At 48.2% G+C, this 18,042-nt stretch overlaps 1 protein-coding gene and 1 long non-coding RNA gene across 2 annotated transcripts in view; one reads left to right on the top strand and one right to left on the bottom strand.

Annotated features, from left to right (window-relative positions):
- RPH3AL (rabphilin 3A like (without C2 domains)) overlaps positions 1-9,083 on the top strand; it is a 49,706-nt gene extending 40,623 nt beyond the window's left edge. Inside the window, exons 8-9 of the mRNA XM_081844270.1 lie at positions 2,937-3,119; positions 7,985-9,083. Coding sequence (XP_081700396.1) covers positions 2,937-3,119; positions 7,985-8,019 — 218 coding nt within the window. The 3' untranslated portion in view covers positions 8,020-9,083. The remainder of the gene's footprint in view (positions 1-2,936; positions 3,120-7,984) is intronic.
- Positions 1-18,042, bottom strand: part of LOC309331814 — a 138,035-nt gene that overhangs the window by 71,201 nt on the left and 48,792 nt on the right. The gene's annotated exons all lie outside the window — the stretch shown is intronic.

Below are 18,042 nucleotides of genomic sequence, written 5' to 3'. Positions count from 1 at the left end.
CCCAGGGTTCAAATCCATACTCAGCCATGAAGCTCACTGCCTCTCTCAGCCTCTCTCAGCCTAACCTACCCCCCAGGGTTGCTGTGGGGATTAAATGAGGAAGGGGAGAACCACATGTGCACCGTCTTGAGCTCCTTGGAGAAAAAGGCAGGATATAAATGCAATAAATAAATATAAAAGAAATAAAAACGCAGCGTGGTTTTGCGGGGAGGGCCTTCCATTTGAAAAAAAAAAAAGTTTAAAATGGTAGAGGTCACACCCTGCTCCCTGTTAATACATAAAAGCCTCTTTTCAGGAACGTGTTTATTTGACTCCACTGCGCCGTAGAGAAATTGATCTTTGCAAGACTCCTCTTAATAAAGTCACGCTGGTTTTTTTAAGGCCGTAATATTATTTTGCGCAGCGGCAGATTTTAATCTGTGACATACTTTGGCATTGACTGATTATTGTTCCAAGGTTTCTTGAGCGGCTGCCTCTGCATGATAGATCGTTTCAAATCATTTTATAGGGAAAGGGGCTGGCTTGCTATTGACAGATAGCGTCCTTGCGTACATTTTCTTAAAATGGATGCCTTTGGGAATAAGCACCCGTAGCAACTGTTTCTGCAAAAACATTCCCCCCCCCCTCTTTCGATTAGCTTTTGTTTTCCTTACCTTGATGAAGAGCTCCTGTTGCTCTAACTGCACGAGGGTGGTTTTCTAAGGGGGGGGGGGATAATGTGTGTGTGTGTGTGTGTGTGTGTGTGTGTGTGTGCTGGGAGAAACACAGCTCTGTAACAGATCACCTGCTTGGCATGCTGAAGATCTCAGGTTTTCTCCTCCATGACATCTCCAGGCAGCTCTGGAACATAGTTGTCAAGCGTCCCTTATTTGGTGGGACAGTCCCTTATCCCAGTGCCATGTCCTGCTGCTGTCCCTTATTGATGAGGCTTCGTTTGGCTGCTGGCTGGGCTTTCTGTCTTTGGCTCAGAGGGGCTCAGAAGTTGAACATACCTGTGCCTGGAAAACCCCTTATTTTGGCTGCTGGTCCCTTATTTTCAAATCTGTAAGTTGACAGCTATGCTCTGGAATGTCTCTGCTGTGTGGAACCATAAACCCTGGAGAGTCGTCGCCCATCACGGTTGACAATACTGTGCTAGTGGTCTGGCTCCGGATAAGGCAGCTTCCAATTTCAACCAGCCCTTTGTTGAGAACCATGAGGACTGGAACCTTGCTTTAAATTTACAGGATAGGGCTGCAGCTCTGCTTGGCATGCACAAGGTCCCAGGGTTCAATCCTCAGCATCCCCAGGTAGAGCTGAAACTGACCGTCCATCCTGAACTTGATGGACTTGCAGTTGAATGGGGTAAAGTACTGTCATGTGGGGGGACGCGGGTGGCGCTGTGGGTTAAACCACAGAGCCTAGGACTTGCCGATCAGAAGGTTGGCGGTTCGAATCCCCGCGACGGGGTGAGCTCCCGTTGCTCGGTCCCTGCTCCTGCCTACCTTGCAGTTCGAAAGCACGTCAAAGTGCAAGTAGATAAATAGGTAACGCTCCGGTGGGAAGGTAAACGGCGTTTCCGTGCGCTGCTCTGGTTCGCCAGAAGCGGCTTAGTCATGCTGGCCACATGACCCAGAAGCTGTACGCTGGCTCCCTCGGCCAATAAGGCGAGATGAGCATCGCAACTCCAGAGTCGTCCCGACTGGACCTAATAGTCAGGGGTCCCTTTACCTTTACCTAGTGTCATGTGGGACTTAACTGTCAAAGAGTGAGTTGGCAGTAAATCACACTGATCAAAGTTGGAGTTAACCCTTTATTAGCAAAAACACAACCTTCACAGACTTGGCTGAATGTCCGGCCTTAATGAGCACAGCAGCTCATCCCTAGTAGGTCTGGCCCCATGGATCAGTTGCTGAGACTGAAAGTCCCACCCCACAAAGCTGCCTGAGTCCCCTCCTCCCCAAGGTTACCCCCCCAAGCAATCAGAGACTGTGCCTGCATAATGCTAACTTATCCTCCACCCTTTTCATGCCTCTCCTGGTTCTGGGAGAACAGCGGGGAGGTGAGCTTGTCACAGCAGGAGGGGGAGACCCTGTGACTCTTCACCAACCTGACTCATCTCTGCCTCTTGGCCTCTCCTGCTTCAGCTTCTAGACTTTTCTCTGCCACAGACTCTCGCAGCTCACTGAGCCCTGTTCCCCTTCAGCTTCCAGCCCCTCCTCTTCCCAGTCTTCTCCCTCTGACCACTCATCGTGGGTCTTCTTCTCCTGGGGGGGGTCCCCAGTTGGTGCCTCCCACCATTCCTCTACATCCAACCAGTCCATGTCACTAACCATCAACCCCCCACCCCGATTGTTGTGTGTAAGACCACCAGAAGGGCCTGGCTGCTGGATATTAAGGTACAGTTTTGAATGAGGTTTCACAAACCAGGACAGATAACCCAAAAGTAAAAACATCCTCCAACAATTGTCAGCATGAGAACAAACAATTAGCATGAAGGCAGAATGATTCTAGTAGTGACAGTGCAAGACTCCATAGAAAAACAGTGTTTCAGTCCTTGCTGAGGGTCTTCTCGGTAGTGGTGCCCATCCTGTGGAACGCCCTCCTATCAGATGTCAAGGAAATAAGCAACTATCTAATTTTTAAAAGACATCTGAAGGCAGCCCTGTTTAGGGAAGTTTTTAATATTTAATGCTGTATTGTTTTTAACACTCGATTGGGAGCTGCCCCGAGTGGCTGGGGAAACTCAGCCAGATAGGCGGGGTATAAATAATTTTATATATATATATATATATATATATATATATATATATATATATATTCTCCTGCATCGTGATCTCACAGCTGCGGTTGGGCTCTCTGCCTCCCGCTCCACCAGCCGTCACGGGGAATGGAGCTGTAAGCAGGAATTTGCATGTACTGGCCAAGAGATCAGAGCCTCTTCTTCCTCCCTGCAGTGTCCAGCAGCGAAGTGGCCCGGACCCCCACCAGGACCCCCAGCCGCGCCTTGGGGAGCATCTTGTCGGAGAGCCAGAGCAGCCTCTGCAGCGAGAGGGGAGGAGCCTTGAGCGCTACGGAGAGCTGCCACAGCGACCTCCCAGCTGAAGACGAAGACAGCGATGCCGGCCGCGGCGTCTCTGGTGAGTGGGGAGGAGGGGAAGAGGGGCACAGGAGGCCGGCCAAACTGTCCTGGACCATCAAGGAAGCTGCCTTGTACTGAGACAGACATGGGGTCCATCTAGCCCAGCAGTGCCTGCCCTGACTGGCAGCAGCGCTCCAGGGTTCCAGGCAGCGGGACGTCCCTAGGCCAAGGATTGCACCCGGGACTTTTTGCAAGCTGGACAGATGCTCTCCTGCTGATCTAATCCTAACTGTCCAGACCTCATGGTTCTCAGTTGAGAGGTGGTTATAGCAGGAACATAGAATGTTGCCTTATAAGGAGCAGATCATCAGCCCCTCTAGCCCAGCGCTGTCAATAGCTCAGTCAACAGAGCACGAGACTCTGAATCTCAGGGTTGTGGGTTTGAGCCTCACATATTATAAGACAGGAAAGGGGGGGGGGAAATCCCTGACCACTTTCTCTACACATCATGCCCAATATTACACACTTCTCTCTCTCTCTTTTTTTTTTTTTCTGTATATATATTTTTTATTAATTAACATCAAAAGACAAAACAAAACAAAACAAAACATATTAATTTCACATCGTTTTTCACAACTTATTTCTTTTTTAGGACTTCCCTCAGCTGTTCCGTAAATCATCCATAGTTATAATTTTAATTACGCATTCCTCAAATTTATATTGACATTATTTATCTCTTTTTTCCTATTCCCTTTAGACAATACTTCTTACTTTTTCACAGTGCTTCTTTAAATCCCTTTAGCGTCATCTGTCCCTCACTTATATGTTCCAGATATTCCACAAATTTTCCCCAGTCCTTGATGAACTTTTGGTCTCTTAAGTATCTAATCTTCCCTGTCAGTTTATCTATCTCTGCGTAGTCTCATATTACACACTTCTCTGCTGTGTCCCGTCCCATTACTCACTGTTTTTTTCCAGATTAAAAAAGACCCAAACATTACAATCTGTGCTTGCTTTCGTTTTTAAAGATACAAGTTTCTAGTCCATGTGATTATGCGAGAGCAGGGTGTTGGGCTGGGTGGGCCCTTGGCCTGATCCAGCAGGCTCAGCTTATTTTCTTAAAGGTGCTTTCCTTCTACTCTGTAAAAAGATGCTAGGGGGTGGGCCACAGGCAGCAAATCATGCATTTTGGCCTGTCTGTGCCGTGGTCCTGCCACCCAACTGGCTCCCTTTCACATCAGAACAGGAAGTGAGGACTGTTTTTTCACTCCTGCATCCTCCTTAGATCTTCACCTGAGAGTTTTGAACTCTTCCATCAACTTTGCTGCTTTTAGCTTACCGAGGGAACTTGGGTGCAAATGAAGTCTGCAAGAACTGGGAATTAAAAAAAGGGGGAAAAAAGCACCCTGAAGTGTGACTTTGTTATCCAGGGTGAAAATTTTAGTGTTTGCAATGTATATTTATATATATTTTTCTGGGCCAGCTCTAAATCTAAGGCATTAATATGCACACACTCTGTTTCGCACCTTGACAGTCCTCCTCTCTCACTTCCCCACCCCAAATCAGCTTGCTTTGCAACTTGCCGGAAACTTTTCTGTGTGCCTGTGGGACATTGATTTTGGATTGAACCTGGGAAATTCAGTGCACTCTCCCTGAGCCACAGACGGGGCTAGATGGATGCTGTTTTGCTGGTACAAAATCAACCATTTGCAACAAAGCAACTGAGAATTCTGTGGCCTGCTTCCATTTCAGGTCCCTTAACCTGCTTTATTTGTTTACCTAATTCATTCTGCTCCTGTTTTTTAATCAAGGCAAAGGGGGCTTTTGCTCTCTTGCCACAAAGAATCTTATTCACTAACTCAAGATGCTTAAAGGTAAAGGGTAAAGGGACCCCTGACCATTGGGTCCAGTTGTGGCCGACTCTGGGGTTGTGGCGCTCATCTCGCTTTATTGGCTGAGGAAGCCAGCGTACAGCTTCCGGGTCATGTGGCCAGCATGACGAAGCCGCTTCTGGCGAACCAGAGCAGCGCACGGAAACGGCATATACCTTCCCACTGGAGTGGTACCTATTTATCTACTTGCACTTTGACATGCTTTCGAACTGCTAGGTTGGCAGGAGCAGGGACCGAGCAACAGGAGCTCACGCCGCAACGGGGATTCGAACCGCCGACCTTCTGATCCGCAAGTCCTAGGCTCAGTGGTTTAACCCACAGCGCCATCCACGTCCCAACTCAAGTTGCTTAGATGTCACCAAATTTTGCCCCATCTCTCTCTCTCTCTCTCTCTCTCTCTCTCTCTCAAATATATCTTCTTGCCTCCTAAAAACAAAAACGAGCTCCAAGAGCAGGATTCTGCAGCTAGGGTCAAAGGCAGGAGCCTAAATAGAGCCTTGCTGGATCAGGCCAGTGGCCTATCTAGTGCAGCATCCTGTTCTCTCATCGGCCAACCAGATGCCCCTGTGGGAAAACAGCAAGTAGGAACTGAGCAAAAGAGCAACTCTTCCCCACCTGCGATTCTCAGCAGCTGATGTTCAGCGGTATACTGCTTCCAACAGGGGACAGCAGAACATAACCATCATGACTAGTTGCCTTCTCCTCCATGAATTTGGGAGCATATTCACCCAGTGCTTTTCCAGCTGCACTGGCTCCCGGTGGAGTACAGGGTCAGATTTAAGGTGCTGGTTTTGACCTTCAAAGCCCTTCGCGGCCTAGGACCCTCGTACCTACGGGACCGCCTCTCCCGGTATGACCCACGGAGGACCTCAAGGTCCACAAATAGCAACACCCTAGTGGTCCCGGGCCCTAAGGAAGTTAGATTAGCCTCAACCAGAGCCAGGGCCTTTTCCTGGTGGAACGCTCTGCCTCATGAGACCAGGGCCCTGCGGGATCTGATTTCTTTCCGCAGGGCCTGTAAGACAGAGTTGTTCTGCCTGGCCTTTGGCTTGGAATCAATTTGATTTCCTCCCCCCCTTTCCTTTTTCCTTTCTCCTTCTGTGATGGAACTCCTATTTGGGGACTTCCCTGGCTTTTTTTTCTGGCCCACGTAGGACAAGTCTGGATAGTTGGCCTTTGATGTTTTCATCCTCAAAAAAGTTTTTGATTTGAGTTTCTACTGAAATCAGGCTGCATTTTAATGTTGTATTTTCAGCTTGTTTTTAAGTTGTATTTTAATCAATTGTTTTTATACCTGGTGTTAGCCGCCCTGAGCCCGGTCTTGGCTGGGGAGGGTGGGGTATAAATAAAATTTATTATTAATATTATTAATCCTCTTTTAAAGCCATCTGAGTAGGTGGCCATCGCTGCCTCCTGTGGGAGGGAGTTCCATAGGTTAACCCTGTACTGTGTGCAGAAGGACTTTATTTCATCAGTCCTGAATCTTCCAACCTTCAGCTTTGTTGGGTTCTGGTGCAATGAGAGAGGGAGAAGAGCTTTCCTCTATCCACTCTCTCCATGCCACGCCTGGTTTCACAAAACCCTTTATCATGGCGCTTGCTTGCATATACTTGCTTTTTCTCTAAACTAAAATGTCCCCAAACCTTTCCTCCTCGTAGTGAATTTGCTCCATCCCCTCAATCATTTTGGTCACAGTGGTACAAACTGCTGTGTTGCCCACACAGCTGTCGCTCCTAGTCTGCATTAAAAAAAACATTCCCAGAAACTAGTATGACTCTTTCCCCCCCCAGTCTTTTGTCCTTCCCCAACTCCCCCCTCTGCCCCCCCAGTCCTTCTTCCTTTCCTCTCATCTCCCACAACGACTTACTTCTATAAAGCGTTAATGGACCTTGTTTTCTAACCACGAGCCTGGCTAACAATCCATAACTTCTTCGCTTCATTATGGCTCTTAGTGAGCTTTTAATGATTTCTGCAGAGGGGTTTGTTGTGGGGCGAGGAGAGGAGGAACCCCCCTCCTGGGAATGTAGGTGTTGAGAAATCTTCTGTGGGGCACTCTCTCCCCACAGAACGTTCTCGGAGACATAAGACAATGGGGGAAACAAATCTGTTATTAGGATTGTGACCCTCTTAAGAGTGGGCATAAAATCCCCTTTGATTGTCTGCTGCTTAAATTGAGATGAGGGTTTTAAAAAACAAACATAAGACTAGCTTGCTGGATGAGGCCAGCAGCCCATGTAATCCACCCTCCTGTTCTCACAGTGGCTGACCAGATGTCCTGTGGGAAAGTCACAAACAGGAGTTCATCACAAGAGCACCCCCAGCTATGAATGGCCAGCAGCTTTTTTACAGTCATTTATGCATAAATAAAATAAATACATATATATATATAAGGCAGTCATAAGTGGTCTTACACAGATGCGACTGACCTAATGCAGCCCTGGAGCAAAAGGATCGCAAGAGACTCAGAAGAGCAGCCAGGGAGGGACTGAATAATGGGACTGAATATTAGGACTTTCCTAGCCCCTTGATAGAAACTACAGTTTAAAGAAATGACATGCAAGGTGAACTCTGCCTCAGCGTTGCTACAAGGGCAGCATTTATTGTTCCTTGGGCTCTTGTTGTATCTGCCTTCTGATAAATTGGAAGGGAGAACATTAAACCTTCCCCAAAGAGGAAAGCCTTTCTGCATTTGGGGATAGTTCACCACTTCAAATATGCCTTTTCCATCTTCGTAAAAGGAGGCATGGCCACCCTGGTGTATATTAGCAAAGATAACCCTGGTGTATATTAGCAAAGATAAAGCATTACGTTTGGGAAAATAGTTTGCAAAACACACTCTCTCTCTCTCTCTCTCTCTCTCTCTCTCTCTCTCTCTCTGTTTGTGTGTGTTGGGAGAGATTTGCATGAAAATGCTGACTTTTTTCATGAGGAACCCAGAGAGAGGAAAACCCCCAAACTGGAGGATTTGTTGTCAAGGTTTCCCGTTTATGGGGCTGTGTTGAAATCATGTTTTGTTTCCTTTCTTTCCAAGGGAAAAGACGCCTTCTGTCAAGCCCGCGGCGTTGATGGGGGCCCAGCTCCTTCCTGAGAGGTTTCCTCTACACTGATCCGCTGTGCAGAAGCCGGGCTGGACTGTGTGACCCGGGACTTTTGGGGCGGGTGGGGAACCAAAGACACACGCCAGCCTTACAGACCTGAGCTTGCCACTGTGCAGAAGGTGATGTGACTGTGGCTTTTGTCCTCCTGTTTTGTCTTGCTCCTCTTGCTGATAGATGAAGAACTGGCGCAGTCGAGGAACAACCTTTTCTGCGGGAGACCCCTGCAAAGAAACCAAGAGAACTCCTCTGACCAACTCTCTCCTTTGGCCCTTTCGGAATTGGGGTTCCCTGCAATTTTGTCTGCATGCGCTGAGATGCTGACTAGAACAGCTTTCTCTCAGAAAGAGGGTCCTGCTGTTGAGTGGTTAGGGAGAAAGAGGAGCTGTGTGGTGTGGCTGCAATGCTTAGCTCTTTGCACAGGCCTAAAAATATCTTGCATCCTGGGAAAGGCAGTGAGTATCAGTCCTGGGCGGAGAATGGGCATCGCACTGGGTCTCCCTTCTCTCGAGAGGCAGAGGGTTTAGGATGGATGGATGGAAGCCAGGTTAGTGGCTGGTAGACCCTTTTTAAATTAAATGCCACTGCAGCCATGGGTTGAGGGGGAGAAGCAATGCCATGTGGCAAACTGAGTTGCCTCATTCTGAGCTGATTCATCCCGCCTTCCACCCAATCACTGGGAGGCGTTTAGGACAGCAGTTTGGAAAGGAGAAAGAGGATTGGCTGCAAGTGAAGTGGGGGTTCCCTTGTGTCTCACTTGCCCGCTGCTCCCCATGGGGAATGCCTTCCCAATTGAGTGTTTTGCAATTGGGATCTGCCACTGGAAGCTCTAAGGCCGAATCCAGCCCCTTAAGGAATTCCGTCACAATCATTACAGCTCGTTTGGGGTTGGGAGAATCGGTTCCTGACGAAAAGTGTCCCTCTTGGATCCCCTCTCTCTTTGAAAAATTCCTTGTTTGGCCTGTATGTTGCACACAATGTGTTCCGCTCATGTGGGAGGCTGTTTTTTTAAATAAAATAAAATAAAATTCCAAACGTGCTGTTTGCTGTGTGTGTTCTCGGTTTCTGAGCAGAAGTGGCTTGCCCGCTGAGGTGGAGCTTCTGCAGCAGGTGGGCCGCTGTGGCGTCACCTCAGAAAGAATGCTGTAGATTTGGAAAATGTTAAGAAAAGTGCAAGGGAAATGATAAAGGGGAGGGAGATACCCCCCCTATGAGGAAAAGATGCAACGTTTGGGACTTTAGTTCTGAGGAGGTGGGGAATCTGGTGCTCCAGGGCCAAGTGAGCCCCCAAACCCTCTCTATATGGCCCCTGGGACTCTCCCCAGGCCATGCAAACCTTCCCAGGACACATCTCTTACTGGGCTTGTTCAAGGGCCAGGTAGAGAGGCCTGTGGGGTGGGGGATACATTTGGTGCCAGGACCTGAGGTTCCCCACCCCCTGCAAGTCGCCCTCTCAGACCAAAAGGATACTGCACATCTGAGTTTGCCACTCCCCTTCTGCCCTCCAGCTGGGCTTGAAGGCTTCAGCCTTCTCCAGCCCATGACCCCCCCCCTCCAGGAACAGACCTTCAATGGCATCCGGCTTCTGAACTCAGAGATGCTCCATCCGTCCACTGTGACTTCAGCTCCCTGCAGAAACATGTCTAGGCTCTCGCCAGCCGCTGTCAGAAACAGACCCCAAACTTGAGATCATTTCTTTGCACATTGCAGCATCTCCCAATTGGCCTGTGACCGGGACGCCAAGAACAGACCTTGTGTGCTGCAGGAAACGTAAATGACTTTGAGGGGGTTGAAGGTCTTCCATGTTTCTGCATTCCTCTCCCTCCTTCCATCCATCTTCTCAACCCTAACGCCATTAACAATACATCTTTCATAGCCCCGTACTTTCCCCCCGTCGACGCTCCTCCTGTGATTATGATTATTTCCACCTTCTGTTGAAAACCATCCAGGATAATGGAGCCCTTTAATAGCGGCTCTGAAGCCGTTCTTCTTGGCCTTCGGCTTGTCATTCATTTTGCCTGACAATGAGCGGGGCCATTCAAACCTCGCCAGCTAAGAAAAATCATGCTATTGTTCATAAAAAAATCATATAGCTTTTTCTCTCTAGATCTCCACCTTTTGCTCTCCATTCAATCTCAAGGCTTTTTAATACCTGACATACTTTTTTTTTGCAATTTGCATGGTGGTTGTTTCCCCATCCCCCCTTCTCCAAACTCTATGCAAATTGCTATGGGGTGTTTTTGGAATTTTTTTTTTTAAACCACAGCAATCGAGAGCTGTTGTGTTGATAGGAAATGTTCCTTTCTATCACGAAAACCTGTCTTGATCTGATGCTCCTCTTTCCCCTGCAACCACATCTTTTTGCACACTTCACACCTCTGAATCATTTGAATTCAGCTCTGAATTATATGTATCTAAGGGCTGATTCAATCCTCAGGTGGTTGTGTTTAAAATTTGGAAGCAGGCGCTGTGGGACTGTGACTCCCATCATCCCCAGAGCTAATGACCATCTTGGCTGGGGCTGATGGGAGTTAGAGATCCTCCACATCCCTTCTTCAAGAGGCACCTCTCTCTCTCAGGAGCAAATATATTTTCTAGAGGCGTTCCCGTCTCTCTGGGAGCCACACACTTTCTCAGAGCTCTCCGTGGTGCTGAAACCAAGGACCTGATTCCTTCTGCCTTGTGCTGTCTCTTTGCTGAGGACAGGACAAAGCAGTTCTTTTGCCCTGACCACATCTGGAGGGAGCAGCCCAAACACCCATGCGCAGGAGAGAGTGGCTGTTGAGCTCAGGTCCTGTTTGTGGGCTTCCCAAAAAGGAAGAGACCAACAACATCTGGAGGCACCAGGTCCTCTTAACAAGAGGAAGAGTGTACACTCCCCACACTTAAAACGCCTGTGCAAATAAAATTAGGCACGGCATGGAGAAAGAGGACAGATTAAAAAAAAAAATCTCCTTCTCTAGAACTTGTGGACCATCCAATGAAGCTGAATGTTGGAAGATTCAGAACAGAGCATAGAATTGTAGAGTTGGAAGGGAACCTGAGGATCATCTAGTCCAACCCCCTTTGATGCAGCTGTCCCATGTGGGGATCGAACCTGCAACCTTGGCGTTATCGTCACCATGCTCTAACCAACTGAGCTATCCATGATACAAGAGAAGACTTCTTCACACAGAGTTAAACTATGGAACTCATTCCTGCAGGAGGTAGTGGTGGCCATCAACTTGGACAGCGTTAAAAGAGGACTGGACAAATTTGTGGAGGAGAAGACACGACGACTATACTCTGCCTCCACAACAATGATTCTGAATACAAGTTTCCGGAGACCACAGGAGGGGAGAATTGCTCTTGTGCTTGAATCCAGCTTTCTGGTTTCCCACACAGGCATGTGGCTGACCACTGTGAGAACAGGGTGCTGGACTGGGTGGCCCAATGGCCGAATCCAGCAGGCCATTCTTAGGAGAGGAGTAGAATCTCCCAGGCTCATCGTTTTGTGCTTCGGTAAGTGGAGCAACAAAGTGGCGCCGTCAGGACTGTTAGAAACAGTGTGTTATTTTAATCCCCACAAAACACTCTGTCATCCTTGTTACACCGTGTCAGATGGCGAGAGATCAGCAGGAGTGGATCTGCCCAATCGCCTCGTGCGTATGGTGGCAGGATACTAACCACAGCAACATTGAGCCTGCAAGACTCCGGTTTTAGTGCCGTTCCATGGTGTCCCCATGGCTCCTCTTTAGAAAGAAGCAGACAGAGGAGTCTGTCATGAGCTCGTCCTACACTCGAGTAGGACCCTGGCAGAGACACATGCCCGACTGGCATGTTCTCTCCCTCCTGGTCGATTGTTTGGGAGCTTCAAAAGCTTTCTTCAGCCCGAACATCACAGCGACCGATGCCAACAGACATCGGCACACTTAGGGATCCGCAGAGTCTTTGCAGCTTACGTAACAGACCTCAGCAACTCAGCATTTTGGCTAATCTACTTTATTTACATATAAACACACACGGAGCACTGCGACATGGCTCCCCCTCTCTCTAGCATCAGACAGCAAAGAAACAGAAAACAAAGGACAATAGTCCCACTTCATGGAACACAGTAACACAAATATCCTGTCTCCGTCACTTCCCACTCTGTGGAGTCAAAACCTATGCTGTCATGTGATAGATAATCCCATGACTGCAACCATGGAGCAGGAATTCTAACAGAGTCTGCACAGAGCAGGGGATGGGGAGAAACCTGTGGTCCTCCAGCTCCCATCTGTCCTCGCCAGCACGGTCAGAGATGATGGGAGTTGTAGTCTAGTAATGTTTGGCAAGCCGCAGGTCTCCCATCCCTGCTCCAAGTGGCAGGAACAGCAAGTAGCACTTCTGGGATTGGCATCAGGCACCCTTCTTGTGCTTGGCCCTTGGTGCATGCCCAGTGATGCCAACTTCGGTGCCAGCCTTGCCAACTGTGCATCAGGGCTCAGGTACTCAGATGCCAGGTACTGCACTCTCCACCCTGACTCTTAACTGGTTGAGCCAAAGAATTTCCACACGGAGGAATAATGCTCCGTTCATGGGCGCTGCTTCGCTTTTGGACTCGCCGCCTGCAGTTGCCGGCGTGCGGGTGGGATGAGGGAACCGGCTGAGTGGAGACGGGCACAGGGTTAATTGCTTTGTCAAGGAGCCTTGTCAAATCTGGCGGGTGGCGCCACGTCTTGCTTCTCAGCCTCACAGGCAGGCAGCCGCTGACACTTTTAATTACCCTTGTTCGTATATGTAAAACAAGGCACCGAAATCTGCGACCAACTTGTTATTCGCAAGTGCCTGTGAAAAAGGCCAGAGGGGCTCCAGCGCATGAGCCGAGTGCAAATGGAAGGAAGGTGTGCTTGGGGGGTAGGAAGGTGTTTTCTGTTGGGATTTGAGGGGCTGAGCCTTCAGCTTTGATGACCCAAATAATAATAATAATAATAATAATTATTTATTTATACCCCGCCCATCTGGCTGAGTTTCCCCAGCCACTCTGGGCAGCTCCCAATCAAGTGTTAAAAACAGTACAGCATTAAATATTAAAAAGTTCCCTAAACAGGGCTGCCTTCAGATGTCTTTTAAAGATAAGATAGCTGCTTATTTCCTTCACATCCACAGGGCGGGCGCCACCACCAAGAAGGCCCTCTGCCTGGTTCCCTGTAACCTCACTTCTCGCAGTGAGGGAACTGCCAGAAGGCCCTCGGCGCTGGACCTCAGTGTCCGGGCTGAACGATGGGGGTGGAGACGCTCCTTCAGGTATACAGGACCGAGGCCATTTAGGGCTTTAAAGGTCAGCACCAACACTTTGAATTGTGCTCAAAAATGTACTGGGAGCCAATGAAGATCTCTCAGGACCGGTGTTATATTGTCTCGGCTGCTGCTCCCAGTCACCAGTCTGGCTGCCACATTCTGGATTAATTGCAGCTTCCAAGTCACCTTCAAAGGTAGCCCCACATGGAGCACATTGCAGTAGTTCAAGCGGGAGATACCTTGAGCATGCACCACTCTGGCAAGACAGTCCGCAGGCATTTGGGTCAGACAGCCATTAGAATCTCAGCTCCAAATTATGGAGCTCAGTTGGTAGAGGACCTGCCTTGCATGCAGAAGGTTCTAGGTTTAATCCCCAGCACCCCCGGGTCGGGCTGGGAATGCCCCCAGGAGAGCTGCTGCCTGCCAGTGTAGACAATACTGAGCTACATGGACCAGTGGTGTGGTTCTGCATAAGGCAGCTTTCTATCTTCTAGCCAAAAAGGTATCACGAAATGTGATGCTGCTACCAAGATGAAGATCTACCTGGCTTGTGTTTTGAGCATGCTGCTTTATGGGCAACTTACAACCACCAAGAGTGACACCTTAACCCAGCCTTTCTCAAGCTGTGGGTCCCCAGATGTTGTTGGACTACAACTCCCATCACCCTTAGCTAGCAAGGCCAGAGTCTTGATAGGGATAGCTAGGTGAAATGACTGAGGAGAAAGCAAAAAATTCAGTGTATTCTTTTTTCTTTCTTTTCTGTTGAAGTGTATTTATTTATTTCTTTATTGTGTATTTTCTTTTTATATGTGTCTGTCAATCTAATCTTTTTTGTATATATATACGGAAATGATCAATAAAAAGTATTTCGAAAAAAAAAAAGCAAGGCCAGAGCTCAGGGATGATGGGAGTTGTAGTCCAACAACATCTGGGGGGACCCACAGGTTGAGAACCGCTGCTAACACCTTCCACGTGAGCTGCATCTGGAAGATTTGGGGCATCACAGGGCAGGTCTCAAACAAAGAGGAGCGCAGAGAGAAGAAACGCCATGGCACATCTGCAGCAGGACAACCAGACGTCTTCATCTGCCCCAACTGAAACAAAACATGTCTCTCCCACATCAGTCTCTACAACCACTGCAACCTTCCAACAGCTTGACTTTACCCCCAAAGTTGCCCTCCTACATTGTCTCCCGAGACAGACGGATGCCAACGAGAACGACAGTATCTTCCAGCCACTTCTTGTAGTACAGGAACCACCAGAAGGCCCTTGGAGGTGGACCTCAGTGTCTGAGCTGGACAATGGAGGTGGAGATGCTCCTTCAGGACTGGGGCCATTTAGGGCTTTAAAGGACAGCACCAGCACTTTGAATTGTGCTCGGAAACGTACTGGGAGCCAATGTAGATCTTTCAAGACTGGTGTCATATGGTCCTGGCGGACGCTCCCAGTCACCAGTCTAGCTGCCGCATTCTGGGTTAGTTGTAGTTTCTGGGTCACCTTCAAAAGTAGCCCCACGTAGAGCACAAGGCAGTAGTCCATTCAGATACTTTTCCGATGCTCTGCCTCTGAGCCCATTGGGTACCCAGGTGGCCCATAGACCAGGGGAAGGAAACCTAAGGCCCCTGGGCCAGATGTGGCCCAATCACCTTCTCAATCTGGCCCGCGGATGGTCCGGGAATCAGCGTGTTTTTACATTAGTAGAATGTGTTCTTTTATTTAAAATGCATCTCTGGGTTGTTTGTGGGGCATAGGAATACGTTCATATTTTTTTTCAGAATATATTCCAGCCCACCACATGGTCTGAGGGACGGTGGACCGGCCTACAGCTGAAAAAGGTTGCTGACCAACCATAGACACTCCTCCTTTCTATTAGACTCTAATGCCCAACCTGGGTGGGTCAGGATCTGTCCAGGTCCTGAAATTTCTTTCCTAAGAAGCTACTTCCTGCAATTCATCTGTTCGCCACGCGGGGCAGCAACACACCGCATCCAGCATCTACTGGAACTCCATCTGGCCTCCAGCCTCTGAATCAGTTCCTCCCAAATGCCCTTCCTTAGATAACAACTCTCTCTCTCACTTTTTAAGGCACACTTTTCCTTAAGAGGTACATTTCCGCGCACCTCTTTTTGACTGGAAAAGTCGACTGTCAGAAATCCGGAGCATTGCAGTTTGTGGAGGACAACCGGGTTTCGAGTTGCGTACTAGTTTGGGGAAACATGATTAATTATATATTAATTATATATTGAGAATTCCTAACCAAATTTATGCCCCCTACCTTGGGGGGCTTGGCAGTAGCAATTTCCGTTTCAAACAACGGTCTTTTGCGCTGGTTTTTAATTTTCCGAAGCTGCTCCCAAGCATTGGGACCGAAATATATTTTTTAAGGAAACAAAGCTGGTTTTCTGCGTAAGGAAAGGGAAGGAGGCATTAGGTTTTGTCGCAAGGCTGTATGCTGGGTAATCTCCCCGACCGGCAGCTTTGCCACTGAGTGATGCATTACAATTAGGCGGAATTAACCTAATAAGAGCTGATGAACCAGAGAGCCTCTCCAGGCCCCGCCCACTCTTGGCCTGGCTTTGCAAAGGAATTGCAGGATCCGACTATCACGCTCTTCCTTTTTTTGGTGGGGAGAGGGGAACCTTCCTATTTCAGGGATTTGAGAACAGGCCTTGCCAGTTGCTTCCGGGGATTAATCTTGAGTTGGGGGGAACCGGGAAAGAAGAAATAAGCAACAGCAACTCCAAACATGTGCAGAGGAGATTTGACTCGCCGTTGCTAAGTCTCTAAAGCCCAGCAGTGGAGATTCAACCATCACCCTTCAATTTTCCTTGGAAAGAGGGGGTGAGCGCTAGATTGTAATGGGGCATGGGCAGCCCAAGAAGAAGAGGAACCAGGGCTAAACCCACTATATAATGTCCTCCATCTCCTAGCTTTCAGTTCCTGGCATATCTGTCAACTTTTCCCTTTTCTTGCGAGGAATCCTATTCGGAATAAGGGAATTTCCCTTAAAAAAGGGGAAATGTTGACGGCTATGGTTCCTGGTGCAACAGCTCCCTCACTAGGACTTAAAAATTCAGGTCCTGCTGCTCAACAGATCATTTTTTACAAATCTATCCGTCCGTCTGTCTGTCTGTCTGTCTAAACAATTTACATTCTACTTAACTACAACCTCTAAGAGGTTTACAAAGAGGCAATATAAACAAATATCACAGAAAGCTATAAAATCAAACTACAAATCCCTTCTGCATTTGTTGCTCCCTTTGCCAAGCCTGCCACAGAGCCTAGGGCTTGCTGATCAGAAGGTTGGCAGTTCGAATCCCCGTGACGGGGTGAGCTCCTGTTGCTCAGTCCCAGCTCCTGCCAACCTAGCACTTTGAAAGCACATCAAAATGCAAGTAGATAAATAGGTACCACTCTGGCGGGAAGGTAAACGGCGTTTCCATGCACTGCTCTGGTTTCACCAGAAGCGGCTTAGTCATGCTGGCCACATGACCTGGAAGCTGTCCGCTGGCTCCCTCGGCCAATAAAGCGAGATGAGCGCCACAACCCCAGAGTCGGTCACGACTGGACCTAATGGTCAGGGGTCCCTTTACCTTTTTACCTTGCCAAGCCCGGGGTTCCCAGCCTCTGTTTCAAAGCCCAGCTAAAGAGTTGCTCTGAAATGACAGGTGAGCAGGACCCACAACTAAGCAAACCCCTCCCCCTCCCATGTAGCAAAATTCCCACAAACGAGTGTTTGTTTTCTCCTGCATGTTATCCTGTTCCATGCAGCTCTGGAAGGAGGGAGAAATCTCATCACTTCTCGTAAGAAAGGCCTGGGGTCAAAGTGACATGAAGAAACCATGCTGGACCTTGAATCTTGCAGTTGTGGGCTGGGCTTATGAGCTCTGAGTAGAAATATTTTGGGAAGGGGGCTAAAGAGAATGTGGGGAGAATGTGAAAATGGCCCCCTCCTTCCCTACAGACCTTCCCAGCTGTTAAGGTCAACAAAGGAGTCCTTCTTGACAGCTCCACTTCCCTCAGAAGCTGAGGGCCAGGACATGGCCTTCTCGGTGGCGGCCCCTAAGGCCCCATTTGCACCACACATTTAAAGCCCTGTGATACACCCTTTGTTTATTTCCTGCATTCAGAATCTCTCTGCGGCCACAGCCCTGATATCACAAGCCTGGAGTAGAAAGCTCCCCAGCAGATGGAATACAGAGAATTGGATAAAATGACAAGAAGGATTCTAAACCTGCGGGACCAGAGATTGGAAGAAATATATGAACTATTTGAAGAGCAACTGTAATCAACAAATTATGCTAGTAGGACTACAAGAAGTTTTGTAAGGAGAAATATATGAAATACTGCAAAGAAGAGAAAGAAGAGAGACATTAGTAATAATATTTAAATGTAATAATGAAAGTAAGAGATGTAAATTAAGCGATAAGACTGGAAAATTTTCAGATGTGATTGATGAAAGTAAAAAAAAAGTGTATAAGATACAAAAGGATGTTTAATAATTATTGAAAATGTTATGTTAAAAAAATAATTAAAATATAATTAAAAAAAGAAAAAGAAAGCTCCCCAGGGGCACTGACTTAGGCTCCAGATTATGGGTGCCCAGTGGCCCCCGCGATGTAACATGACATCATGACGTCATGTTACATCACACATGCTGCAGTGATGCAACTTCCGAGGTCATGTCCGAGGCCTCAAACATGCCTTCCGCTTTCACCCAGAAGTTGCATCAAGG

This window comes from Podarcis erhardii, assembly GCF_964252035.2.
Source record: "Podarcis erhardii genome assembly, chromosome: 16".
NCBI lineage: Eukaryota > Metazoa > Chordata > Lepidosauria > Squamata > Lacertidae > Podarcis > Podarcis erhardii.
This window is presented reverse-complemented; position numbering and strand designations above follow the sequence as displayed.